This window comes from Papio anubis, chromosome 11, assembly GCF_008728515.1.
Source record: "Papio anubis isolate 15944 chromosome 11, Panubis1.0, whole genome shotgun sequence".
NCBI classification, from domain to species: domain Eukaryota; kingdom Metazoa; phylum Chordata; class Mammalia; order Primates; family Cercopithecidae; genus Papio; species Papio anubis.
The window spans coordinates 16099632-16126945 of record NC_044986.1 but is presented as its reverse complement, the minus strand read 5'-3'; the positions used below and the strand labels follow the sequence as shown (position 1 = coordinate 16126945).

The 27314-nt window shown below is 49.0% G+C and overlaps 1 protein-coding gene across 2 annotated transcripts; it reads right to left on the bottom strand.

Annotated features, from left to right (window-relative positions):
- Positions 1–618: 618 nt before the first annotated feature.
- VAX1 (ventral anterior homeobox 1) lies at positions 619–10328 on the bottom strand. 2 transcript variants are annotated; one of them, XM_009215448.4, is made up of 4 exons: positions 9854–10328; positions 8514–8701; positions 4491–4528; positions 619–4353 (listed from the first exon to the last, which is right to left on the bottom strand). In XM_009215448.4, exons 1-4 carry the CDS (start codon positions 10092–10094, stop codon positions 4260–4262), a joined length of 561 nt encoding a protein of 186 aa, XP_009213712.1. In that variant the 5' UTR covers positions 10095–10328; the 3' UTR covers positions 619–4259. The 2 variants fall into 2 exon arrangements, with proteins under 2 accessions (XP_009213712.1, XP_003904355.1); XM_003904306.5 differs by having other exon boundaries at positions 619–6616; positions 9854–10297.
- Positions 10329–27314: the final 16986 nt, after the last annotated feature.

The window sequence follows — 27314 nt, the reverse complement described above, 5'->3', positions numbered from 1 at the left end:
GTGACCCAATCGGATTCCCCTTCCTCAGGAAAGGACTTTAGGCCAACACCTTCATTCTACAGATGGGGAAACTGAGGCCTCAGGGAGAATCTCAGATAGTCAGCTATCTCAATCACAGTCTTATAATAAATAGCTAATATTTGAGCATATAATTTTTTCTAGGCTTGTACTAGATGCTTTAGATGCTTTATCTAACTAAACAACCATGACAATCCTACGAGGTAGGTGCCATTATTACCTTCATTTGATACACATGGAAATAGGTTTAGAGCAGCCAAATGAGTAATTTCTCCAAGATTACACAGCTATTAAGTGGTGTGTCTGGGATTTGAACCCAAGTCATTCTGACTCCAGAACCCATAACTAGAAACCATTAAGATGAATTACTTTTTCTCTGTGCATTAAACTAGCATACTCCACCTTGTATACCAGGGAATGCTATGTACATGTTTATATGTGTGTATATATGTGTGTGTGTTATTGCTATACATGTTATGTTGTTGCTAACACACATAACAGATTTTATATGAAGAAAACTTTTACGTGAAAAATTTTGTGTATATTTTACACATATATATGATGGGATTTATTTTTAAGAATGAATACAACACTACCACATAAAGCACAACATTTATTTTCTGTTTCAGGGTAAGAAGATAGGCAAATGTGTTTCTAGAGAGAAAATTAGTTTCATATTAGCTATAAATCAGAGAATACACAAGTAATTTTCAGCTTCCATGTCCATTGCATGCCAGGTTCTCTGAACCTGGTGGCCTTGCTCCTTCCAGAACTCATGTCTCTTCAGACAGAAGCTTTCGGTTCCAACCAAGAAGGGTATGCATCTGAATGCCTTTCAGCAAACCTGAAGGGCTCTCCTCCTCCTTTCCCCAAACTACCAGGTCTGTAAGGGAGCAGCCTGTCCAGGAAGGTGGTCCCCACTGAGTTTATAAAACACCTTCCCTGAGACCTGAGAAACCACTAAAGTAGATTTCTCTTTTCTCTCCTGCTCCATTAAAATGAAACCTCCATGAAAATGAAAAAGAATCTGAAATGTAAAGATTTCCCGATGTAGAAATGGTATTAAATTACAATAGCATAATGTGGTCCAAGAAATTCTAAACTGTGTCAGAAACTGTAGATTAATTTGTTTAACAAACATTCATTGTATTCCTACCAAATGCCAGGCCCTGGGCCAGATGCAGGAGGCTGCAGTGTTTTGGGAGTTTGCCATTTAATACAGTACTTCTCAAATATTAGTCTGGATAAGAATCACTTTGGAAACGTGTTTAAAATGCATGTTCCTAAACCCCAACCCAGTTTCTGATTCATCAGATGGGACTAGGGCTTAGGAACCTGGAATTTTAGCCACTCCCTAGATGATTCTAAAGCAGCTGGTCCTCAGTTGTATCTTGAAAAACATTGACCTAGTATGTTTTTAAGTTTCGATCAACCATTTAATCAAGCCACTTAAACTCAGGACTTTAGGAGGTTAGAAGAGTTACATGACCTCTAAATTCTTCAAGAAACCTTAAAAAGACTTCTTAGAAAGGCTTTCTATGCAAGAACAGCACACTAATATGACACAATTTCTTTTCAAACAGGAGAAAGACACTGTGTATAATCATACGGCTTATGTGGCTGAAGAGAAGAAGTTAAAAGGTTATCATTGGAGCGATTCAAGAAGGGGTGTGTGTGTGTGTGTGTAAATTATCAACGTGTATAATTAAGCTTTGTGTACTTTACCCTGTGTTTACCACATGGATATTAAAATTCAATTTAAAAATAATCATTTATAAGGATGTGTAAGACTAAAGAGGGTAAGGGGTTTAAAGATGTCATTCTAGACAGAGGTACAGGGAAAGAGTTGGGACAGTGGCAGGAAAAAAAAAAAACAGGAAGGAGGGAGAAATTCAAACTTCTTGATGAGGGCACCAAGGAAATCCTCAGCAGCTGGTGTAATAGATGGCTAGATATGGACATTAGCAGATGTGGGTGCAAATAGGCTAAAGAATTCAGATACCGTGATCCAGACACTGTGGGCACAAAAAGAAGGAAAGGAGGAAGGAAGGGAGAAAGGGAAGAGGGAAAGAGGGGGCAAAGGCGGAAGAGAGAAAAAAACTGAAAGAAGAGGCCTCTGGCCCTAGGGGGAGCTTACAATCTTGGGTTCTGAGCAGCCACGAGGCTTTGAGCAAGTTATTTGCTCCAGTCCCGTACATGAGTCTTTAAAATGGAGCTGGACCTCTCAAAGCCACCATGAGGAACAGTAGAATGGTGTATGTGAAATGCTATTTGTAAACTATAAAGGGTTGCTAAATGCTACTTATTAATACATTCTGGCTGAAGGTTAGACCAACTGCAAGTGTGGATATGAGCATGTGTCCCATTTAGCTCTCCAAGTGACTTCCCACATCTTTCCTGAACCTGACCTCCAAACTCACAGGGGTTTGCTAAGAGGTTTTTTTCCCCTTTTCTTTTCTGCTCTGAAACAATTTGGCTGTTGCTTTGTGCAGGCTTGAGCATCAGATTCCTTTCAGCTTCCCTCTCCTGCAGCTGTTCCTCCTTCCACCTTTCCCCAGGCAGGCCCAGCTATTGGCCTAGAGGCTACCTGCCTCCTCCTCCTCCAAGGCCTGTGAGTCTCCAGTTGGAAGCCAGAGGCCTCCAGGGACCAAGGCAGCTTACTGGAGGCCCTTGGGGAAGGAGGGAAAAGAAGATAGTCACTAAAATTAAATGAATTTTCTATAACTGTTTTTTAATTAAAATTGCAATTCTTTTTCTATGCAGAAGAGGCACTTTAAGAACAATTGCACTCCCTGAGTGGCAGGCAAAGAGCTCAGCAGCTCTTCCCAAAGCCAGGGAGGGAAGGGAGGTGAGAGCAGAAGTGATGGGGTGACTGGTCCTTCCCTCTTTCAGGGCTAAGAAAGCCAAAAGGAGAAAGGGCAGGAAGATGGAAGGAGGGAGCTGCTTGGTGACTTCCCAGGCTGAGGCCCCTGGGAGAGAAGGCTGAATGTATTGGGAATTCCAAGCTAGGATTTTGTGTTTTCTTTTGTCCCAAAAAGTTATGCCACCTTCTCCCTTCCTTCTCACCCCTGGAGGGCCCCAGCCACAAGCCTTGAAGCTGCAGTGAGAGCCACCCACTGCCTTGGCCTTTGGGACCCCTTGAGCAGGAGAAGAAAACCAGAAAACCAGAGAGAGAGAGAATGAGAGCAAGAGACCGACCCGGAAGGAAGAAGTAATGGAGGAGGGAGACAGGGGGAACTAGATCGGAGCCCACACCACTGAGAGACAGAACTCCTTAGAGGAAGCGCAGGGCTTTACAGGACTGGAGCACAGAAGAAAAGAGTAGAAAAGGAAAAGCAGTTTCAAGCAAAAGAAAGGAAGGAGAGGCGGACAGGGAGGGGAAGAGCCAAGAGTAGCGAAGCTGAGGGATCTGCAGCAACTTTGAGAAATAAAAGTGAACTGTCTGTGGGCGGCTGCTGTGATCTCAGCAAAAAGCCGAGCTCAAGGCTCAGGGACTCCGCCGCCCACACTGTGCCCCGCCTTATTTTGGATGCCTCCAACTCCAGCTTCAGGCACAGTACACGAGTAGGGGTTGTAAGGCCTGGTTAGTGCCGGTGCTGCACGGGAACAGCGGATCCCTGCAACAACCAGGTGTGCGGGCGCTACAAGAAGGAGCCGGGGCCGCTGCGCCCGCTGCGCGGACTTCGCCCGGTGCTGTACACGCTTTAGGAGAGCGTGTCCTGAAGTGTCCTTCCCGGCCCTCCTCGCTTCCCAAGATTTGTTTGCAACGTCTACATCCCTCACCACAGCATAAGCACTGGGGCGAGGTGGGGCGAGAGGTCTCTTTGCAGGAATTAATATCGATTTCGGTCTCCTGCTTCCTCAAAGTTTCTCTTTGACATTGGCGAGACTTATTCTAAGTCAGAAGAAAATAAAACCTTGCCTATTCTGGGCCCATGATTGCACAAAATCCAAAATGCTGCCGGCATGAAGATGCAGCTGGAAGACTCTAGAAACGTAGCATTAGGAGGCAGAGACTTTATAGTGTCCGGAGATAAGTTCCTAAATAAAGAATTACGCAGTGGGAAATGAAGAAGGAGGGTCTGAGGGGCCGACCTCAGAGGTACAGACAGAGAAATCGAGAGCGAAACACTCAAGGAAGTGGAACAAATCGTCGTAGCCAGGCGTCTGCCTCTCTGGAAACCTGAAATCCGCCCAAACCTCATCCCAGGCGCTCACGGTACCAGTTGCAGGGCCCCGCACTATAGGGGCTGCCACCCTCTGCCCCCGGAGTCCCCACGCCGAGACTCATCATTTGCTGGCTCTTTCTTCCTTTTCTTCTTTTGTTTTTTTATCCTTCAAATACAAGACAAAAATACACCTCATTTATCATCATAGATATATATATTTCACTCTCACCACATAAATACAAAACATCCAAATATCCAAAACATTCAGAACAAAGTTAGTAGCCTGGATTCAGTGACACCTACCCGCGTTTGAATCGTTCATTATTTTCTTCACTATTTGCCTAGAAAAAAAAAAAGATGAAAAAGAGGGGGGAGTTTCCGACGTAAATAATTTACAATAAAATTACTATTTTAAAAAATGCCTTTCGCTTGCTTCAGATGGACGAATACATTCTAGATACTGCGGCACCTCGCAGTCTGGGTCTGTGAATTTGGTTAAAATGTGGGTGGCCGTGGCTGTAGGGACGATCGCTGCTGCGCAGGGTAAGGAAAGAGGGTGTCGCGGTTCGTGTTCTGATTTGGGACCACTGAAACCCTAAGACTGGGGAGGCGAGGGGAGTGTCGTTCCTATCAATCACACAAGACGCTGTCTGGACTCTGAGACTACTGCTAGAGGAGGCCCGACCGCCCAGCGGCGTCCCTGTCTCCCCTTCCGCAAAGAACTGCTCAGAAATCCAGCCGTTTCCTGCGTGCAGGAAAGGATTTGTGAATCCGGGAGTTTGGGAGAAGAGGCAATGAGTGCTGACTCGTTTCCCAAGCCGAGCGATTGTGCCCAAAGCTACGCGCCTGGGAGGCCGTAGGGTGAAGCGCCGGCGCCCAGACTACCGCCGGCAGCCGCTTTGCTCTTTCCTGGAGGAGGGAGAAGCTGTCGGCCACCGCCCCGAACAGCCTCGGAGAAAAGATTCTGAGTTTTCTTTGATTAGCGGCGTTGGCTTTTCCTTTGCTTTTCCCCCGTTAAATTCCTGTTTAAGGTTACAATACCCAGAACCTTAATTTTGCATTGCCCTGTGGGGCATTCTCTATCCTGAATTTTCTTACACCTTCCAAACTTCATCATTGCGAGTATTTAAAAACTGGTTCCACTTCATCTGGTTTCACGTAGCAATTGCTTTTATTGCTGATTAGATCAAATTTATTAGTGTCGTTGCCTACCAGGACGTTTGTTACTGTTTCCTGGGGCCGGGGTGGTTGTGATTGGAGTTGCCCTAAAGGGGGGGAAACCCGCAGGATTTGTCCCGCCAGGAAGCTGTGTTGTGTATCGACTATCCCGAGAGGTCCGCAAAGCGGGGCCCAGGGGCTCCCACAAGCCCTGGTTTCTCTGGCAAGAGGAAGGAACGTCCTCCCTTTTTGGTCTAAAGAAACCTGGAAGCCCCTGGGGTCTGCGCGCAGTTTTCCTCTTTCAAATATTCCTAGGAATAGTCGGCAGCGGCAGCAGCCGCGGATCTAGAGCAAACGCCCTGTGCTTTGGACTTAGAACCAGTCTTTTCCCTCCTGGGCTGGGCACGGGGTCAGGGCATCAGGTTGACTAACTCGGGCATTTTTCCCAATTCTTTGGATCGCTCCTGGATTCAGAAGGAAGTTGGGGGTTGGGGAGGAATCTCGGAGGAAAGGTAGAAAAAAAAAATAGCCCGAATGAGATAAAATTGGTAGCAGAGCCTGGGTGGGAAAGGAGAGCTGTCAGAGGCCTGGTGGGAGCCAGGAGCCCAGCGCAGGAGCTCTGGGCACCTAACGCGCGTGAGTCCATAAATATCACCACAATAGATAGTATAAATATAAATACAGGGAAACACTTAAAATCAGTCCAGCGCTTTTTTCTCGGCCCCTTCTTTATTGTTGGTCCGGGAGTAAGGCTCGAAGGCCGAGGAGCTCAGATATCGGGCGGAGAGTTCTTGCAAATTCCCAGCTAGCGAACCAGCCATTGTTAACGGGGCGGAGGACAGGCGGCTGGCGACGGAGCCGAGCAGCGAGGGCACCGGCAGGCTGAAGAGGCTGTGGCCCGCGGCCGGGGCGCCCGCGTGCAGTCCCCCCGGCCCGGCGGGCCCGGGGCCTGGAGCACCGCCCACAGCCGGCGGGTGCGGGGACGCGGCGCCCGCTGGGCCCGGGGCGGCGGCGGCTGCGGCGGCCGAGCCGGCAGCGGCGCCCGTGCCCAGGGCCGGCAGGCTGGGCCCGCGCAGCGCTGAGCCGAGAGCGCCCGTGGCGCAAGGCGGCAGCAGCGCAGGCAGGCCGGGCGGCGACAACAGGCGGCCCTGCTCCAGCAGCCGTAGCACGCTGCACGTGGCCGCGGTCTCCGACACCACCGAGCGTAGCTCCGAGTCCTTGCCCTGGTCCTTCTTCTGCTTGGTGCGCCGGTTCTGGAACCAGACCTTCACCTGCGCGCCGGGGTGCGGGGAAAGTGGGAGAGAGGGGCAGGGAAGACCAGCGTCAAAGGAAGCGAGCTCCCGGGGCGCGCGGCTCCAGGGCTCTCCCCAAGCCCCAGCCCTACCCGCAGCCCCACCCAGCAGCGGGAGAGGTCCGGGCTGGGGCGCTGCTGGGGGAGCTGGCGCCGCCACGAGGGGGACACAGCTGCTCCACTGGGCTGCGCTTCCGGGTCAGGGAAGCAGGCCCAGGCAGGCGCCGCTTACACAGAACAAAGTAATAAAATGCCCACGGCAGGAACTCGAAGGAAGACCGGAAAGGGTTTCACTGGCTCCTGCGCTACCCCGCAGCGGTGTTTGGGGCTCACAGATGTGTGAGTGCGGGCCCCAAAGCCGGAATTTCCGGTGGAGGGTGTGAGGCCCTAGGCTGAGGTGAAGGAAAAGGGAAGAAGGAAGAGGGAAGAGAGAAGTGGGAAGAGATGGGGGAAGCGAGTATTGCCCAGGCTTTCTGGACCCAGGCCCCTGGCCCAGTGGGCTCAGATTTAGTCCTAGAAGCGCTACTCCTGGTGAAGGCTACAAAGGACCATTTCCTGCTTCAGACGTGACCATCGTGACCATCGGCTAGCAAGCAGGGAAAGTGGCTGCAGGAGAATAATATGTGCGGGAGACTTTATGCAGACGGAGCTTTCTGCACCTCCTCTCACCAGATAGCTGCATTGAAGGGTCTGAGTGATACTCTTAGTTTCTCTCTCCACTACTCTGAGTCATGAACTTGGAATCATGGGAGAAAGTAAGGAGGCTAAGGTGGACTGAACACTCCCCACTAACCTCCTCTCTCATTCTTCTGCCCCTCTGCAGGCCTAGCAGTGGCCCAGAAGAGTTTTGCAGCAATAGGGAAAGACTATCCTGTCTAGATTTTATAAACTAAGAGGGGTAGTAGCAGAGAGAATAGAAAAAGCTACCACACCAATCTCAAACTCAAAGAGAACACCCCTATCTGTTCTGTCAGTCCTCAGCTTTCAGCCCAGATCCCAGACCTAAAATGCTCTCCACCTGCTTCAGGGTTGGGCATGGGGAAATGGGTCGGTCTTCAGAAAGAAGGCTGCCTTAGCTAAGCCAAGCTGGTGACATGCCACTTGGCAAGTTCTTGGGTCCTCTCCTGGGCCCAGAGCCCACATGGCCAGCTCCAGGGGCATCATACGGATTTAATGTAAAGGGAAAGATCTAAAGCACAATCGGCAGTACTGGCTTCTGGGTCCTAGATCTGCTTCCCATCACATTCCTCACACATCACTGGTACAGAAGACAGGGTCTCCCAGGTGCTCAGGGCTGGGGCCAGCTCAGGATGGGGAAAGCCTTCCTTTAAGGGTCAGGGCAGCCTGATCTGCAGAGGCAGATCTCCAGGAGGGCGTACACCTTTCTAATTCCTAGGAATCACCCATGGTGCTGGGGCAGGGGGTGTTAGACTTAGCCTCACTCCTGCAGAATGGGCCTGGATGCTGTGTACAGCTGGGAGGGCCCACAAGGGGTGGGGCCTAGAAATCTAGCCAAAATGGGGTACCCCAAACAAGGGCAAAGGACAGTTCTTTGTAGAGCAGAAGCAAGAAGGAAATGCTCAAAACCAGGGGCCAATAAAAATTCCAAAAGGACAGGATTTGGGGCCTCTTGGGCCTAGGCTAAGGTGGATAAAACATGGGCCCTGGAAGATTTGGGGATGGCAGGAAGGGTGGGGGGAAGGGATGTATTATTTAGGGGAAGGAATCCTTAGGCCTTTCTTACCCATCCTGCCCATCTCCTCCACCTCCCAAGGGTAGCTCTGTCCAGAGCAGGTTAGGAGGTGAAGAGCAGGCTAGGTAGGGGTCGTGGGGAGGAAGGCTGGTGCAGAACTGTGTGCGGCCTGGCCGCTGGGTACCTGGGTCTCGGAGAGGTTAAGCTGCCGGGCGAGCTCGGTCCTCTCACGGCCCACCACGTACTGGCAGCGCTGGAACTCCATCTCCAGCCGATAGAGCTGCTCCGCGGTGAAGGACGTGCGCGTCCTCTTAGGCCGGTCCAGGTCCAGGCCCTTGGGCAGGATGATCTCTCGGATGGACCCCTTGGCATCTAGGGAAGGGGAGATGTCAGCCGGCAGAACCCTCCCATCTCCCTCCACCTCCTTGGCCCGAGCTGGCTTTGGGGACACAGTCCCCAGAAGCGTGCAGTTTTGGGATGGGGATGGGGGGCGGGGGGCGGAGCACGACCACAACCAGGTAGCGAAGACACTGTGTGGAAGGCAAGGGGCCTAACTCCATACCGCTGACCGAAGGAGGGACCACACTTTGTCTTTTTGTAGAGTCCTCCAGACAGGGGAGAGAAAAAATCCAATCAATTCCAAATAGGCGGACGTTTCTTCCGGCCTGGGGGGGCCTCGGCTGCGCAGTCCGGGTCCCCTGTAGCCTGAGGGTACCCTTGCCGCCCCGCCTGGGTCCCGCACCCAGCTCTGGGATTGCTGACCAGACCGTGCTCCAGTCGTCCCCACCCCCACCCTCGAGTCTCCTTCCCTCCGGAGTCCGCGCAGCGGAAGGAGGAGGGACTGAGTCGGGGCCGGCCGGGCCCGGCGATCTGCTGGCTGGGGCGGCGCCAGGCCGGGGCCCGGCCTCGCAGCCTCCGCCGCCAGGGCTAAGCGCACGCCGCGCATCCGAGAGCGGCAGAGCAGAGCACCAAAGCGGCAACCGCGGCTCCGTAACCCAGCCCAGCTGGCTCTCCCGGCGGCAGCGGTTGGGCACCGATCGCGGCGCTGGGGCCCTCGGCTCAGTGCACTAACTGGCAGGGCCGTAGCCCGCGATCGGCAGCTGTTCTTCGGGACTCGCGCTGCCCCTTGGGTGCGCTCAGCCCTCCAGAGCGCTGGAGTCCCCTGGCCGGCTCCCGGCAGGTCATCCGGCCTTTGAAGCGCGCACACCTCCTCCCGGAGTTTTCTGCTCCTTTCCCGGGTCGGAGGCCGCAGTCCGATGCCCGACCGCACCCGCGCAGCCCCTGTCTCCCCCCGCAGCCCGGTCATTGGGGCCCCTCAGGGCGTGGAGGGCCGAGGCCCCTGGAGAGCGCACCGGAGAGTCCCAGGCGCTTGTCCCCAGCCGGACCCGGAGCGGGGAGGGCCAACAACTTTCTCCCAAGTCCCAGCCGGCACTCCTCCCCACCGGCCTGTGTCGGCTGCAGAGCGCAGCTCCGGCCCCAGAGTCGACCCCAAAGAACGCGCCCGGCAGCCCTTCCCATCCCTACCTCGGACCAGGATCCGGCGACAGTAATCCGGGTCGGCTGCGGAATTGGATTTACTTTTGTTACAATCCTCAGCACCGCCCGACGCTGAGAAGGCGCCCTGCGGCTCCTTGAGGAAGGCGGCTGGGAGGTTCCCCTCTGCGCCCTTGCTCTCCCGACTCTCCTTGTGCGCGTTCTTCGAGACCCGGGCAGCCTCGGCGTCCGAGTGGCACCGAACGTCCATTTTGTCTGGTTTCCCGAACATAGGCAAGAACAACAACAACAGAAAGGAAAAAAAAAAAAAAAAAAAGCCAAAAAAAGGGGGGGGAGAAGGAAAAAAAAAAAGGAAAAAAGGGACAAAACCCCCGACAACGTAGTGCGTACGCCCGGCCCGGCGACAGGCAAGAGCCAAGAATGAATGTCCCCGCGGGGAGGCTTCGGCGGCCGCGCGCGGGTCAGCGGCGACGGGAGAGTGGCGCGCTCGCCAAGAGGCGGCCAGTCTGGTTCAGGATCCCGGTGGAGCTGCGGCGAGGCCGCCTCGTCAGCACCCGCGTCCTCTGAGCACGTCCAGTGTACCCAGCCTGGCGATCAGGTAGCGAACAGCGCAACTCCGAAATGCTGCGGCTCCCGCCTGTTTCTGAGACGGCGAGTTGTAGTTGTCCGACACCCGGGGGGACGCACACTCGCTGTTGCAATTGATTACGGGTAATTTCGCAGCCCCCACGTTTCGGTTACCTCATGAATACACTAAATTGTTTGGATAATATATCAGATCGTAATGGATGGTTTCTGTCCTTGTCCCCAATCAAGTAGGGGTTTAGCCAGTGAATAAACGGAAATGATTGGTCTTGCTTTCAGGAAACACACAATCAAAGACCCACACTTCCAGAAAAACTTTTGACAAGATTCATCCTGAATTGTTAGTACCATTAGCAGGCATTATTAACTTTCCTTTTGCCTTTGACCCTCCTGCTCACACACTGGCTAGAGGGGTTTTCTCCACACTTGCCAGATAGAGCTGAATGAGGGTTGGGCGGTGGGGGCGGGTGGGGGGAGGAAAAAAAAACCCTACACACCCAGCAGCAGAAGAAAGCAGTTGCCTGGAAGTGGGGGATGGGGGACAAAGGTGGGGGGAGAAAGTTTTCCCAAAAAGTATCTCCCCTGCACTCTAAAAAAGCCAAGCTTTTCCCCTAAACAACTCCTTCTTAACACACCTCGACGCAGACAGCCATCTTAAACTGCCACCTCTCTTCATTTAGTTCCAGTTGGATTTTTTCATGCCTGCACCTCCAGCAGCCCTGAGGCAGCCCATTCAAAGGGCAGCTTTGTACTCAGAGTCCAGCAGGAGAGAGAGGGGGAGAGGGAGAGACGGCCGAGAAATCTCAACTGTGAGATCTGCTTCAAAAAAAAAAAAAAAGTTTTCCCCTAGCTATTTCATTGTCTCTGCTACAATATCTTTGAGAAAAGCAACAGCCAGTAATCCAATAAGAGCATTGATTAGGCTACAATGATTCAATTCAAGCGCATGGCCTTGTGCAAGGAGCATGCTCCAGCCCTTCTCGTCACCTTGCCGGGGCAGAAGCCCTCTCCACGCCGCTCTCCCCATTCATTCCTTTATGGGAAATGCGGAGCAAAAGGAGTGAAAGATGGCAATTATCTAATTGGACTATTAACAAACAGTCCTCTGAGTGCGGCGGTCTGGCGTGGCTCCTGGGCGGGGGAAGGGCCGTGTTCCCTGCCCTCATTCACAAAGAGTGCAGGGGCTGGGGAGGAAAGGGGTTTTTTAAAGGGGGTGGGTGGGAGGAGAGGAGAGGTGGGAGGTTTGGCTGAGAATTTTTCCACACAATTCCAAGAATGGGGCGGAGGCGGGAGGAGGGGAGGGGGATGGGGGCGGGGGTCGCGGCGAGCGGGTGGGCAGGCCGGGAGGGGGAGGGGTGCGAGTGTGTGTGGCGGGCCCCTAGGGGCTCCAGCTCGCAGCGATGCGCGCACCGCCTGCACCGCCGCCACCTCCCCGGCCTCCGCCGCCACCCTGGGGGACCCCTCTACCGTCCTGAGCCGAGAGGGGGCCCCTGAGCGGGGTCTTTGGCGCTCTCCACCCAGCCACCCCTCCCGCCACTTAGGGGCACCCAGGGTTGGCCCAGCTCCGGAGGGCATCTCTGGCCCTGCAGGCCGACCTCGGGCTTCCACTTTAGTTGATTGGGCTGAGCGGTGGAACTGTCCCGAGCTCCTCTCCGTCGGGCGGCGGGTTTCCAGGGTCCCCAGCGGGCTGATCGCCCCTCAGCCTGGCTTCGCTCCGCAAGCTGCCCTCGAAGCCCGACGCCAACTGGGCGCCCGGGGAAAGTGCCTTTGATTGGCCGCTCTGCTCCGGCGGGTCGGTGGGGCGGGTGGGAGCAGAGAGGGGTAAGAGGTAAGGGCCTTTGCGGCCACCCTGTTCTGAAGATGTAGAGTGGGATTGTGTTAAAATCCGGCGAACTCTCCGGTTACCTCCGGCAACGCTCAAAAACCCAGACTGGCCTCGAGGCACTGAGGGCTTTGCTCCCCTACGGCTAAGCCGTCGGGGGCGCAGCCGCCGGGTCTTGACTCCCACTACCGCGTCGCGGGTGCGGGTCCCTGAGATTCGGGTGCCTCCTGATGGGGCCTTCTTTTCCCTGCAGAGCTCGGCCCAAGGGAGCTCCTGGGCCCCCTTGGGCAGGGAGGAGTGCGACCGAATCCCCCGGCACACCGGCCCCTCCTTGCCTCCTACCCTGGCGGGGTTGGAGGGGTCGGACCCTCGGACAACGCCGGATTGGGTGCGCAGGAGGATTCTAGGCCTTCCTCAGCCCTTTAGGAGCCCTGCAGGCGGCGGAAGTGCCAAACCGCGGCCTTGGCCCAAATGGGACCACCTCCGGATGGCTCTGGGTCCCCGGCCCGCCGCACCTCTCTCTACGGCCTCCTCCTGTCGGTGAAGGCCGCAGCGGCCTGGGAAACCCACGGGGACACCTGCGGCCCCCGGTCAAAGACCCGGAAGAAAGTTTTTAAAAAAATAAAAATGGCTCAACCCATTACATTTTCTTTCAGGTAGATGGGGGAGCTGGGGGGCGGGGCGGGGCGGGGGCAGTCCGGAAGCAAACAGTTGCCCTTAGAAATGACACACCCTGCGGGCAATGGCGGCCCTGGGAGGTCCGCAGCCGCATTCACTGCCACAGGGAACGCCCAAACTGTGGCCAAATCCCAAATGCAAATTTTAAGTTTGGCCTCGGAAATTTCTGCCCTCTCTCATCTTGTGGCATATTTTGTTGTAAGTGGAAACTATCTGTTTGTTTGTTGTCGCCAGGCTGGAATGCAATGGCGCAGTCGACGCTCACTGGAACCTCCGCCTCCCGGGTTCAAGAGATTCTCTCCTGCCTCAGCCTCCCTAGTAGCTGGGACTACAGGGGTGCGCCACCACGCCCAGCTAATTTTTGTATTTTTAGTGGAGACAGGGTTTCACCATGTTGGCCAGGATGGTCTCGATCTCTTGACTTCGTGATCCGCCCACCTTGGCCTCCCAAAGTGCTGGGATTACAGGCGTGAGCCACCAAGCCCAGCCTGTTTGTTTATTAAACTTATTTATTTTTGAGACAGGCTCTTGCTCTGTCGCCCAGGCTGGAGTGCAGTGGCACCATCACGGCTCTCTGTAGCCTCAAATTCCCAGGCTCAAGCGATCCTCCCACCTCAGCCTTCTGAGTAGCTGGGAGTATAGAGGTGAGCCACCATGTCCAGGGGAATTATTTACGAAGCAGTCACTTATCAGATGCATAAACTCACTTAATCTGAACTCCTCCTTCAGAGATGTAGTAATATTCCGTCTTTATAGGTGAAAGAATGGAGACTCAGAGAGAGGTTCAGTAACTTGCCCAAGTCACACAGACTGGTATGTGCAGAATTTGAATCGACTGATGCCTGACTTCAAAGCTATTCATGCTCTTCTTTGCCACACCCCACAAGACTTTGCCCCATTTTTAGTTCCAAACCCATACTTACTTTGAGTTTTCCAAATCTTCAGGTGATCACGTGTATATTAAAAAGACACAGAGCAATGACCTTAATGTTAATGCAAGGAATCCTCATTCTTTGGCATCAATTTTCATGAATTGTATCTAAACAACATTAAGTAGAAATTGAATCATGAAATTATTGACTCTGATGATGCTATTTATTTCTAGCCATGAGCATTTCTTAGGAGTTTATCACTTTTCTACTAGCTGATCGGGGATGAGTAAAAAACCATTTCCTGGGTTTCAAACTTACAGAATGATCGTCTGAGAGCAGTGTCCAGGAATTTGCATTTCTACCTGGCTTGCCAAAGGATCTTTCACAAATTAAGTTAGATAATTTCACCTTTTAAACTTCGGTGACTCCACTAAGCTTCCTGAGGGCAGGGACTTCCATCCCTCCTTCCTTAATGGACATGCAAATACTTATTGAGAAAAGGCATAAAATAGGATATTCTGGCTGGGCACAGTGGCTCATGCCTATAATCCCAGGACTTTGGGAGGCTGACGCAGGTGGATCGTTAGGAATTCGAGACCAGCCTGGTCAACATGGCAAAACCCCCCGTCTCTACTAAAAATGTAAAAATTAGCCAAGAATGGTGGCTCACACCTGTAATCCCAGCTACTCGGGAGCCTGAGGCAGGAGAATCGCTTGAACCTTGAAGGTGGAGGTTGCAGTGAGCTAAGATCACGCCACTGCACTCCAGCCTGAGTGACAGAGCAAGGCTCTGTCTGAAAAAGAAGAAGAAGGAGAAGAAGAAGAGGAGGAGGAGGAGGGGAAGGAGGACGGAGAGGGGAGGGGAGGAGGAGGAGAAAATGGGGTATTCTGGAAAAACAACTAATTTAATTAGGCAGACATTTACCAGGAGTCTGGAGGTGCCAGGACCCAGGTAGCCCCTGAAGGATATAGGCCTCATCTTTGCATCATCATAGACAAACCCAGTAATTAAGAAAACTCACTGGCTTTAGGTTAGTCATGGCTTCAGGTTGGCAGCACAAATGAAGTAACCAAATTAAAAAAGAAAGTCAACTTGTAACCTGGTTTTGCTTTTTGTTATACATGGTACTTTTTTCTTTTTTTCTACTTCCTTTCTTCCTTCCTTCCTTTCTTTTTTGTTTCTTTTTTCTTTCTTTCTGTGTGTGTGTGTGTGTGTGTGTGTGTGTGTGTGTGTCTGGATTAAAATTCTGTGGGCATCCATCCAGAAAAACCATGACAGGTTTCTGAGAGGACACAGTGGAGGACGGAAGCCCTGGGATGGAAATTTCAGAAAAGCAGCTGCTAGTCCCAGAAAAAAACTAAAGCTGTGTGCTCACTGGCAAAGAAAGAAGAGAACTCAGTCAATTATTTGGATAATCTGAGACAAGCCTGTACTGCACAACACACACAAGGACACAAGGCTGCTCCAGGTGAAAGTGTTTTATTCTCTTGACTAAATTTGCCGCCCTCCTCAGTGCCCTTCCTGCCCCCACATCACTGTCTGCAGGTGCAGACAGACCCAGAATAGAACTGTAGCACTGGAAGGATTTTTAGAGATCATCTATTCCATAACCTTCATTTGACTTGACAGATGAGAAAAATGAGCCCACAAAGACAAAGCAACTTGTTAAGGATTAGACAACTAGTTAGTGGGGGCCTCTGTGCTACAATCCTGGTCTCCTGACTCAAAGTTACATTCCCACCTCCACCCAGGCTTCTTGAAACCTGAACAAGATGCACTGTCTGGGGTTGGGTGAAATGATGCCATCAAAATGAACTAAATCACAATCTGAGTGTTGGGGATGCTTTTCATATTCCCTGACCCCGCCTACTTGCTTCCAGTCACAGAAAGCAGGATCGAGGTGGCACAGAGTGCTTTCCTTTTCCATCTTCACTTTTTATTTCAGAAAGAAGTAGGAAGGGACGACACACAGGCAGAAAAAATCTGAGATCATTCTAGATTATGAGCAGGTTGGGGACAACATAACTTAATGTCTGAGACAACATTTTAAGAAGGACTGCACCAGAAGAGATGATACAACCAGAAATTAAGTTTCTGTAACAATGAATCAGGGTACTTGACAACAATAATTAATTAAAAGGAAGAATAGCTAGCATTTATACAGAGACTTTCATCTCCAATCAAAGTTGCCAGTGGTGATGAATTCAATCTCATTTAATTGCTATTATTCCCATTTCACCGAAAATAGTCAGGGCATTGGGGAAGCACTTGAAATAAGAACCAATGTTGACTATCCAAAGTGGAAAATGCAGCCATATATCCATATATTTCTTACCAGTTATAGCTAGAGTATTAGCCAATGTGTACACAGCTAAATTTTGAATTATTCTGTCTACACTTCAAGCAAACAATCCCATTGGCCTCCATTTCTCAACTTAGCATTTTGTACCAAGAAACTATTTCATCAATTATGTATACATTTTGCACTTGGAAACATCATACAATTTTAGAGTTAAAAGGAACCCCATTAATTCTATAGGCTCACTTATTCAACAAATCATACAAACATGGGTTTTGGAGTTACTCAGGATGCCTGATTTATAGATCTATACCCCAGGTCCCTTACCTGTTAGGCATATGACTTTAGCAGGTCAGTTTCCTTCCCTGTGCCTCATTAGTCTATCTGCAAAATAAGGTTAGCTTTGATACTGTAGTGTTGTTATGTAACAAAAGTGCTTAAAACAGTGCTTGACGCACAGTGAACACTGTCAATAAATATTTGCTATTAGTGTCTTTATCTGAGCATCTCTTATGGAGCCATAGAACCCAACTGCATTGTGTTAAATAGAACCAGATATACCAAGAAGGAACTAACAGTCAACCAAGGTAACTGATTGGTCCAGGTGCTCCATGGCAAAGCTTGATTGGCTTCATACTGATTCAATACTGTAAAACAGTAATGAACAGCTTGTACTTATTAAGGACTTACTGACCAGCATTATCTCATTTACTTCTCATAATGGCACTTTGAGAAAAGAACAATTATGTATATCCATTGTGTTGAATTAAAAATAGCCATAAATCTTTTGCCATACTTCCCATCAAGAGGTAGATTCTATTCCCTTTTGCTGAATTAGATGGAGCTTTGTGACATGCTGTAATCAATAAAATGAAGTGGAAGTTGCCCTTGTTCTGTCTGGGGCCAGGCTTTAAAGAGGTCTGGTAGTTTTTGTTCTTGCTCTCTCATAGAACCCAGCTGCTATGTTGTAAGGAAGGCAGTCTAGACTGTGAGAGGAAAAGAGGCTACATGAAAACTGAAGCACCCCAGCTGACAGCACCAATTTCCAGTCATGTGAATGAGATCATCTTAGATGTTCCATTTCCAGCTGAATTCAGTCTTATGAGAGATCCTGAAAATACCATGTGAGGCACGGATGAGCCACCCATGCTGAGCCCTGTCCAAATAGAATCTTGAGAAAACATAAGGTTGTTGTTGTTTTTAGCTACTAAGCTTTAGGTAGGTTTGTTATACAGCAATAGGTAACTGAAACACCCATATTGTGGATGAGAAACTGAGGCTCAGAAAGGCTAAGCAACTTGTCCATGATCTAGGAGCTAGGAAGTGGGACAACCTGGATTGAAACCCAGGACCATCTGACACCAAAAGCCATGATCATAACCAGCAAACTACATAGTGCCTCCTATGGAATAACCAAAGTCTGAAGAATAATTCACAAATAAAATTTTTGTTCTTTCCTTATTTCAGACATTACCTAATGTAGGCTGGACTAACAAAAAAACATAACATGTCAGTCTTAAGACCATAAAGAATAAAAATGTTAGAGTTAGAAATGAAGGATCAGGTATGGTGGCTCATGCCTGTAATCCCGGCACTTCAGGAGGCAGAGGCGGGAGGATCACCTGAGATCAGGAGTTCGAGACCAGCCTGGCCAACATGGTGAAACCCCTCTTCCTACTAAAAATACAAAAAAAAATATATAGCTGGGTGTGGTGGTGTGTGCCTGTAATCCCAGCTACTTGGGAGACTGAGGTGGGTGAATTGCTTGAGCCTGGGAGGCAGAGGTTGTAGTGAGCCGAGATTGTGCCATTGCACTCCAGCCTGGGGAACAAGAGCGAAACTCCATCTCAAAAAGAAAAAGGAAGGGAGGGAGGGAGGGAGGGAGGAAGGGAGGGAGGAGAGAGAGGAAGGAAAGAGGGAAGAAGAAAGAGAAAGAAAGGAAGGAAAGAAGGAAGGAAGGAAGGAAGGAAAGAAAAGAAAGAAAGAAAGAAGCAAAAGTGATCTCTGCCAAGATCTCACTTCTTGAAATCGAAAGGAGGCGTCTCACTGGAAGGTGGGTACAGAGCTCTAAATTTTGTATTTTTCAAAAACAAAGATGCAAATGAACACGTTCTGCTGTCACCTTTAGGAAACCAGAGATACATTAACACTTAGGGTGGTAAATGGAAATTGACAACAGGCAGTTGGTTGGCTCTTTGAAATTCTCCAGATGAAGCACTCTGGGAGGAAAAAAAAAAGAAAGGTTGATTTTATTACAACATTTTCTGGGTCACAAAGAACTTTGAGGTTTTCTAGGAAACCTGACTTATAAATGTGTATCTTTCTAACAGGAGTACATTTGTGTTTCAAAGCGTCTTTAAACCCATCATTTTCTAAAATTCCTTACTGCATGAAAAGCTGCTGGAGCCATTTATTCAACAAGCAGGTAGTGACACCTACTCCATGCAAGTCTCTAAGAACTCCCTGTATCAAAACCATGAAGTGTTTTTATTTCAATGTGTAGGAATGCTTGCTCAGAAGTCACTTATTTTATAAACCTCACCCCATCCAGAAGAAAGCCCCAACTGGAAAAGGAAGAAGACAGTGCCACTGAGCAGTTAAAATCGGTGTATCACAGAGTTTGTATATATCAACTTGAGTTCTTTGCTCATAGGGGACCTTCTCAGTCCCTCATTCAAAGCCTATTCATGTTTATTTTTATTTTATTTTTGAGACAGAGTTTTCGCTCTTGTTGCTTAGGCTGGAGTGCAGTGGCTCACTGAAACCTCTGCCTCCTGGTTCAAGAGATTCTCCTGCTCCAGCCTCCCAAGTGCCTGGGATTGCAGGAACACGCCACCACGCCTGATTTGCTTATTTATTTATTTATTTATTTATTTATTTATTTATTTATTTAGAGATGGAGTCTCACTCTGTCTCCCAGGCTGGAGTGCAGTGGTGTGATCTTGGCTCACTGCAACCTCCACCTCCTGTGTTCAAGTGATTCTCCTGCCTCAGCCTCCCAAGTAGCTGGGATTACAGGCACCTGCCACCACGTCCAGCTAATTTTTGTATTTTTAGTAGAGACCGGGTTTCACTATGTTGGCCAGGCTGGTCTCGAACTGCCAACCTCAGGTGATCCGCCTGCTTCAGCCTCCCAAAGTGCTGGGATTATAGGCATGAGCCACTGTGCCTGGCCTATTCATGTTTATTTTTTACCTAATTCTAACCAGTATAGTTCTCCCATTTCCCAACCTGCTTAGCGGTTGGGATTAGCGGCAGACAGTAGATTAGCAGCAACAAATCAGAAGGGAGAGCAGTGTTTGCAGCAGAAACACTGAAGACAGTGAGAATATCCACCAGCAGCAAGTTTTGGAGAGGGATAAAAAACAAACCAACTGACTCAAAAAAGCATCAGGTTCTGGGGTCACTTTGCTTGGATACAAGTAACTGCAACCTCAAGTGCTCTTGAGGGCATGAATACAGTAGAATGCAGTGTGACAGTGGATATTCAGGAAGTGACCCTCAATAGATTACATTGCATTTCGTTTAAGAAAGCAGAGAAGCACACAACTCATTTGAGAGATAACATAAAACAAACTCAGAAAAATTACATATGTGACACCTTATTCCTTTACAGGAAGGGAGAAGTCATTGCAATTTTATAGTCAATTCTTGTGCCACTGAGCTCCATCCCCCAACACCGTAATTTTGAAAGGCAGAACTACACCCATGTGAAAACAATGCAAGCAACATTGACTTTCCTTTATTCACTACTTAAAGCTGTCCAAGGTGAGATGTTTGATAAAGGAATACAGAACTGAGCATGAGCATATTTTCATCCCCAGGTATTTTGTGTTGGCTCCCCTGAAACACAGGTAAAGGGATGAAAAGCAGAGATGAAATGACTCATCCAAGATCCCTCAGCAAATCCATTAGCCCAGGCAAGAAAAGAAGACCCAGAGGGAGGGGAATACCTGGTACATGGTGGTCACTCACCAATATTTACAAAAGGAGGGAAGAAAACAGAAAGACTGTTAGCTATTTATGAGAAAGCGTTTGTTCTAAGAGTTTGCCAAGACTCTCGGCTATAACAGAAGCAGAGACCTGTGGTCACAGGGTCACAGATGGCTGTAAGTGGCTCTGGAACCCAATGTGATCCAAATGAAAGAAACAGTCTCCAAGGAATGAAGCAATGGTGGGAACACCCCCCTCTCCCTACAGTGACCAAGGAGGGATGGCATTTAGGAACTGGAGATGTTAATATAAAGTGTGTTGAGTAACTCCTAAATGCTACTACTTAGTTCTTCTGTGGCACTTTCCCACTTCAGAAGTGCTTTACAAACATTAACTAATTAAATCAGCATGACTTCTGGAAGGGAAAATTGAGCCTCTTTAATCTGTTTGAATTCTCAGAAAAAGCTAATAAAATTAAGGTATAATGTTCATGAAAAGGAGTACACAGAACCATAAACAGCTTTTGTGAGGGATTAAATATCAAAGTGTGGTGGTGGCATTTGATGAGCTCAGAAGCTATTTATGGCAATGTTATGTGACTGCTCCAACATCAACCACTGAAGACTGAGTTGCAAATACCACAGAGGCTCTCTGGAAGGAGCCTGTGGCTGACTGTGGTCACCTGTCATAAGGTGTTTTTGTTGTTGTTTTTCTGGGCAGGACTCTGAGCCCTGGGCTGATGGAAGCAGGAAAGAGGAGGACATCTGCCTTGTGGGCCAACCAAACTCTATCTACCATTTTTACAGAAGGAGTCAGCTAAAGAGGTGCAGGGGTCAGACACTTTCCCAGTGCCCTGCTTCCCAGAGCTCAGAGCTGGGAAGGTGTCTGATCTCCCTGGTCTAGAGCAGGACAATCTGCTTCCATTCGGATATTTGGTTGCTGCTGCCACCACAGAAATGTTTTTAAATAGTCACAGTGATTAAAATAGTAAAATAGTCACTCTGTCACCCAGGGTGGAGTGCAGTGGTGTGACTTTGGCTTACCGCAACCTCTGCCTCCTAGGTTCAAACAATTCTCATGTCTCAGCCTCCCAAGTAGCTGGGGTTACAGGCGTGCACCACCATGCCTGGTAATTTTTGCATTTTTAGTAGAGACGGGGTTTTGCCATGTTGGCCAGTATGGTCTCGAACTCCTGGCCTCAAGTGATCTGCCCATCTTGGTCTGCCAAAGTGCTGGGATTACAGGCATGAGCCATCGCACCTGGCCTTCCCACTGTGTTCTTAATCTGGACAAATTATTTGGCTTGCTTTTACATTTGGCCTTTTTTTTTTTTTTTTTTTTAAGTAAAAGGGAGACTTCGTGATTCTCTAGTGAAGGAAACAGAAGTCAATCAGTTGAAAGTGTACGCAAAGGGGGAGTTTTGGTTTGCTGTATTAGAATTCCTGGGATTCTGCTGGTCCTGTTTTGGACCTCAGCCGTAAGTAGACCACAGTACTGGCCACTCATTCAACCTGCCCTTCATGGCTTGGAATTCCGGTGACTCAGAGGACTACCCTTTCTGAGGAAAATGTGGAGTTGAAGCAAAGACAAGTATTTTATAGCTGTAAATGGAAGCTATAGGAAAAGGGGAAGAAAATAGAGTCAGAGGTTTAAGAGGCTATACTATTGCTCCAAATGGGTCATTAAAAAGCTGAGTGACCCCAGGCAAGACCCTACCCCATGTGGCCTTCACTTTCTTGCTGAAGCAGGAGGCAGGTCAGGGTGATCCCAAGGGTCCTCCCAGCTCTAACATTCTCAGATTCTGTGATCATACATGGTAAGCCTAAGGGAGTTGGGTGCTTTGATGGTAGAGTCACCAGGCTTTGTAAATTATATGACTGTGGCTGGATATTTAGACAAGCTGGTCTGAAAGTGGGGTAAGTGACTTTCCATGTGCTGTTACCAAAAACATATCCCCTCAGCCATCCACAATATCTACCATTACTGTCATTCTGAGGCACCAAGGCTCCAGGAAAAACACAAATAGGTCATGTCACAGGACAATAACTCTGAGCATCTTCCAAGATGACGACATGGATTAGTTTAAAGCAGAGGCTGAAAACCTGAGCCAAATCCAGTGTGTGGTTTTGGGTTCTGTTTGGACATTGAACTTTTTTTTTCATTTTAAAACATTTGAGTTAATTTCCACTATTTTAAGAATAAGGGTATTGTATTAGTTCATTCTCACATTGCTATAAAGAACTGCCTGAGACTGGGTAATTTATAAAGAAAAGAGTCTGGGTTTAATGTGTTTAAAAACACTTTTAAAATTAGCAATATGTCCGGGCACGGTGGCTCACACCTGTAATCCCAGCACTTTGAGGTGCCGATGCGGGCGGATCACCTGAGGTCACGAGTTCAAGACCAGCCTGGCCAACATGGTGAAACCCCATCTCTACTAAAAATACAAAAATTAGCCAGGGGTTGTGGCAGGCGCTTGTAATCCCAGCTTCTCAGGAGGCTGAGGCAGGAGAATCACTTGAGCCTGGGAGGCAGAGGTTGCAGTGAGCCGAGATTGTGCTACTGCACTACAGCCTGGGTGACAGAACGGAAATCTGTCTCAAAAAAAAAAAAAAAAAAGAAGAAGAAGAGAAAAGAAAAGTGAAGAGGTTTAATTGGCTCATGGTTCCACAGGCTATACAGGAAGTATGTCTGGGGACCTCAGGAAATTTACAATCACGGCAGAAGGCAAAGCGGAGGCAAGCAGGTCTTACCATGCAGAGCAGGCGAGAGAGAGTGAAGAGGGAGGTGCTATACACTTTTAAACAACCAGATCTTGTGAGAACTCACTCACTATCATGAGAACAGCAAGGGGAAATCTGCCCCCATGATCTAATCACCTCCCACCAGGTCCCTCCTTCAACACTGGGAATTACAATGCAACATGAGATTTGGGTGGGGACACAGAGCCAAACCATAACAGGTATTTTAGCTAAAAACTTGAATTCCCAGGTTTTTTTTTTTTTTTTACATTAAATGACATGGTTGCACTGGGCTCATTTTTTCATGTCAATAGTCAACTGGAGGCCAGGTGCAGTGGCTCACGCCTATAATCCCAACACTTTGGGAGGCCGAGAGGGGTGGATCACCTGAAGTCAGGAGTTTGAGACCAGCCTGACCAACATGGTGAAACCCTGTCTCTACTAAAAATACAAAAATTAGCTGGGCGTGGTGGCGGGCACCTGTAATCCTAGCTAATTGGGAGACTGAGGCACCAGAATTGCTTGAACCCGGGAGATGAGGGTTGCAGTGAGCCAAGATCATGCCACTGCACTCCAGCCTGAGCAACAGAGTGAGACTTTGTCTCAAAAAAAAAAAAAAAAAAAATAGTCAGCTGGAGTTGAGGGGTGACTACCCCTCCTGAAGGGGCCTGTGTGCTCCAGGTCCCCATGAGGCTGGCCTGGCCACTCACATGATGTGCTTGAGCCTTGCAGCATCTGAATCTAAGATGATGTCATGAAGAGCCAGCATTCTAAATATTATTATATCTATCAGATTGGGCAGCATGAGAAGGTGGGGGTATAGGCTCTCTTTTCTCCCAGGAGCTAACAAAGTGGAAGAGCCTCAGTGGCACTCTTGGGTTCTCACTGCTTGCTGCTCTTGAAAAAAAAAAAAAAAAAAAATCTAACATCTAACAAGACTGCCCCGTCTGGTTTGTACCATCAGTAGCGTACTTAGAACCCAGGTCACATCAGGAAAGCCTTGTGTTGGGGGAAGGGCCTTGAAGCAGAGTGACCTCCATCTCTTTTTCCTCCCCAGTTTGGAGATCCAGCCACCATGAAGCCAGGGAATGTAAGGGAACAAATGAAAGGCAGGTAGTGAAAACAACACGAACAGCCATATCCACCCCATGTGTTATGAGTCAGCAAGAGCTTTCACGGTCATCTCCCCACTGCCTGTCCCATTTTACAGATATGGAAACTGAGGCTCAGCAACCTTAGAGTGACAAGACTGGAGAAAACAGGAACAGAATCAGGAGAACAGCCTATATCTTCTGTTGCAAGGCCTGCGTTTCTGTACCCAGAGAGCTGGTGGCAGACACAGTAGACTGGTGTTTACCCTGAGCAGATGGGGAACAGTGAGAGAACACGTGCATGTGTCCCTGGAGGCGAAGGTGAGTTATTTAGCTCCAGGAGAAGAGCAAAGAAGAAAGATGAAGGCAATAACTGCCCCGGAGAGGAAAATTCCAGCCCTGTTTCAGTCTTGTGGAAGAGAAGAAGGATTAAAAACATCAAAATTGCACAGATCAATTCACTTGACAGCAGTTCAACATTACAGTTAAAGTTTTCTTTAAAGAACAAATCTCTGGGCTGGGCGTGGTGGCTCACGCCTGTAATCCCAGCACTTTGGGAGGCCGAGGCGGGCGGATCACGAGGTCAGGAGATCGAGACCATCCTGGCTAACACGGTGAAACCCCGTCTCTACTAAAAATGCAAAAAATTAGCCGGGCGAGGCGGCGGGCGCCTGTAGTCCCAGCTACTCGGGAGGCTGAGGCAGGAGAATGGCGTGAACCCGGGAGGTGGAGCTTGCAGTGAGCCGAGATCGCGCCACTGCACTCCAGCCTGGGCGACTAAGCGAGACTCTGTCTCAAAAAAAAAAAAGAACAAATCTCTGCATGTCAAAAAGGAGGAGAGGGACAGAAAAGCAGAGCTGGGACTGTATAGCACAGTGGCTCAGAAATGAAGAGACAGGCACTGCCGAACCAGGATGATCACTCAAGTGTGTGACTGGAGAAGAACAAGAGAAGCAGAGTGTTCTGACAGACATGGTACCAAGGAGAGAGAGGAGTGACAGCTGATTATGAGCTGGGGAACAGGGCCTGGTGACAAGCTTGGGAAGGCAGGTCCAGAGAATGGAGTCACCACTGACAGGAAACATGCTCAGGACATCTGCTGGCTTCTCCCTTGCTCTCTAACACTGGTGTTTTTGTGCAAGTAAAAATAAGATTCTCTCCTCTACAGTCACTCCGCCCAAGCCAGACTACCCTGTGTGCTGCCCCTAGACACATCTCATAGCCTGTCTCTTCCAAGACTGTCTCCCCCAGAACTTCTTCTCCTCCTCCATCCTCTTGCATCTGCTCATTAATTTTGCCACCTATCCAAGCCACCTTTTTCTGCAGTGACATTTTCCTCCCAGATGTCCTATCAGGAGTTCTAAAATTTTGCATTATTGCTGTTATTCACTAAATATAACTGAACCTGCTTTACTAACACTAATACAGTTAACACTAAAATAGTATCCTAAAGGTCTTACATATATTAACTCATTTAATCTTTGACCACAACTCTATGAGGCAGGGACTATGACTAACTCCATTTAACAGGTGAAAATAACAGGTGAAAAAAACTAAGGCAAACAGAGGTTAAGTGATTTGTCCAAGGCCAGCCAGCTGGTAAGTGATGGTGTGTATGTCAGTCTGCTGGGGCTGCCACAACAAAATACCACAGACTGGGGGCTGAAACAACAGACATTTATCTTCTCATTGTCCAGGGGCTGGAAATCCAAGATCAAGATACCAGCATCAGAGTTGGTTTCTGGCGAGGGTTTTCTTCTTGGCTTGTAGATGGCTTTCTTCTCATTATGTCCTCACATGGCCTTTCCTCTGTGACCACGTGGAAAGAAAGATCTGGTGTCCCTCTTCTGAAAAGGACACCAGTCATATTGGATTAGGGGTCCACCCTTATGACCTCATTTAAACTTAATCTCTTTCCTAAAGGTTCTGTCTCCAAATACAGTCATATTGGGGGTTAGGACTTCAACATATGAATTTTGGAGGAACACAATTCAGTCCATAACAGTGTGGAATGATTTTTTTCATTCATTCACTTACTGAGCACAAAGAATTGCCACTCTTAGGTTAAATGGCTGGAGACACAGCAGTGAAAAAGGCAAATATTGGCTTTGTTCTTAAGGACTTCTTTTTTTTTTTTTTTAGGTGGAGTCTCCTTCTGTCTCCCAGGCTGAAGTGCAGTGACGTGATCTCAGCTCATTGCAACTTCCGCCTCTCAGGTTCAAGCGATTCTCCTGCTTCAGCCTCCTGAGTATCTGGGATTATAGGCATGCACCACCATGCCTGGCTAATTTTTTTTTTATTTTTAGTACAGACAGGGTCTCACCATGTTGGCCAGGCTGGTCTCGAACTCCTGACTTCAAGTGATATGCCCACCTTAGCCTCCTAAAGTGCAGGGATTACAGGAGTGAACCACCATGCCTGGCTTAGGAATTTAAGTCTAGAGGGAGAGGGTAGCAGCAGGCAAGGAACAGGTAAACACATCAATCAGCTGGATAATTCAGACAGTGGTAAGTGCTACGAGGTCATAGAGTGTGTGACTGGGACTGTTTTGGCCAAGCACGTGCAGAACCAGGGAAAGAGATTCCCAGGCAGAACAAAGGCAAGTGCAAGGGCCTTGATGCAGGAACGTGTAGCATATTAGAGGAACAGAGGAAGGCTGCTTTGGCTGAGTCAAGGAGAGAGTGAAAGAAGAGCTTGGAAAGGAAGCAGGCAACAGGCCATAGAATGGCTTCATAGGCTACGAGAGGGAGTTTATATTTATTCTAAGAGCAATGGGCAGCCACGAGAGTTTGCAATCTGATCGATGCTTTTAAAAGACCTCTGTAGCAGTGTAAAGATACCTCACAGCAATGTAAGAGTGCAAATAGGGACCCCAGTGGGGAGGCTCTTCATTCGTTCACCCAGCAAATATTTAAGGAGCACCCACCTGCCACATAATGTGCTGACACCCACTCTCGGGGAGCACAGAGCCTCCTGGGTTGCAGGAGGGGACCTCACCTGCCATATGTGCTCCCAGTGCAGGATGCTTCTAATCTTCCACTGAAATGTCAGATGAATCAAGACATTCCTGAGGGCTAAACTTTGTGGTCCAGGCTGCATGTGGTGAAGGAGTTCAAAAGAAAGAAAGGACTGGCCGGGATGAGAGCTGGACTGTGGCCACAGCGTCTTTGAAGATGTGGAACTCAATCCTGGCATTCAAAGATGAGCATAGGAGAGAAGCAGGTGTCTTTCTTCCAATGGCTGCAGAACCATGTCTAAACACCTCCCCATGCACATATGCATTTATAAACAACACTTCAGGCTGGGCGCCAGATCATGCCTGTAATCCAGCACTTTGGGAGGGAGAGATAGAAGGATCGCTTGAAGCCAGGAGTTCCAGATCAGCCTGGGCAATGTAGTGAGACTCCTGTCTCTACAAAAAAAATTTAAAAATAGCTGCATGTAGTGGTGCACACCTGTAATCCTAGCT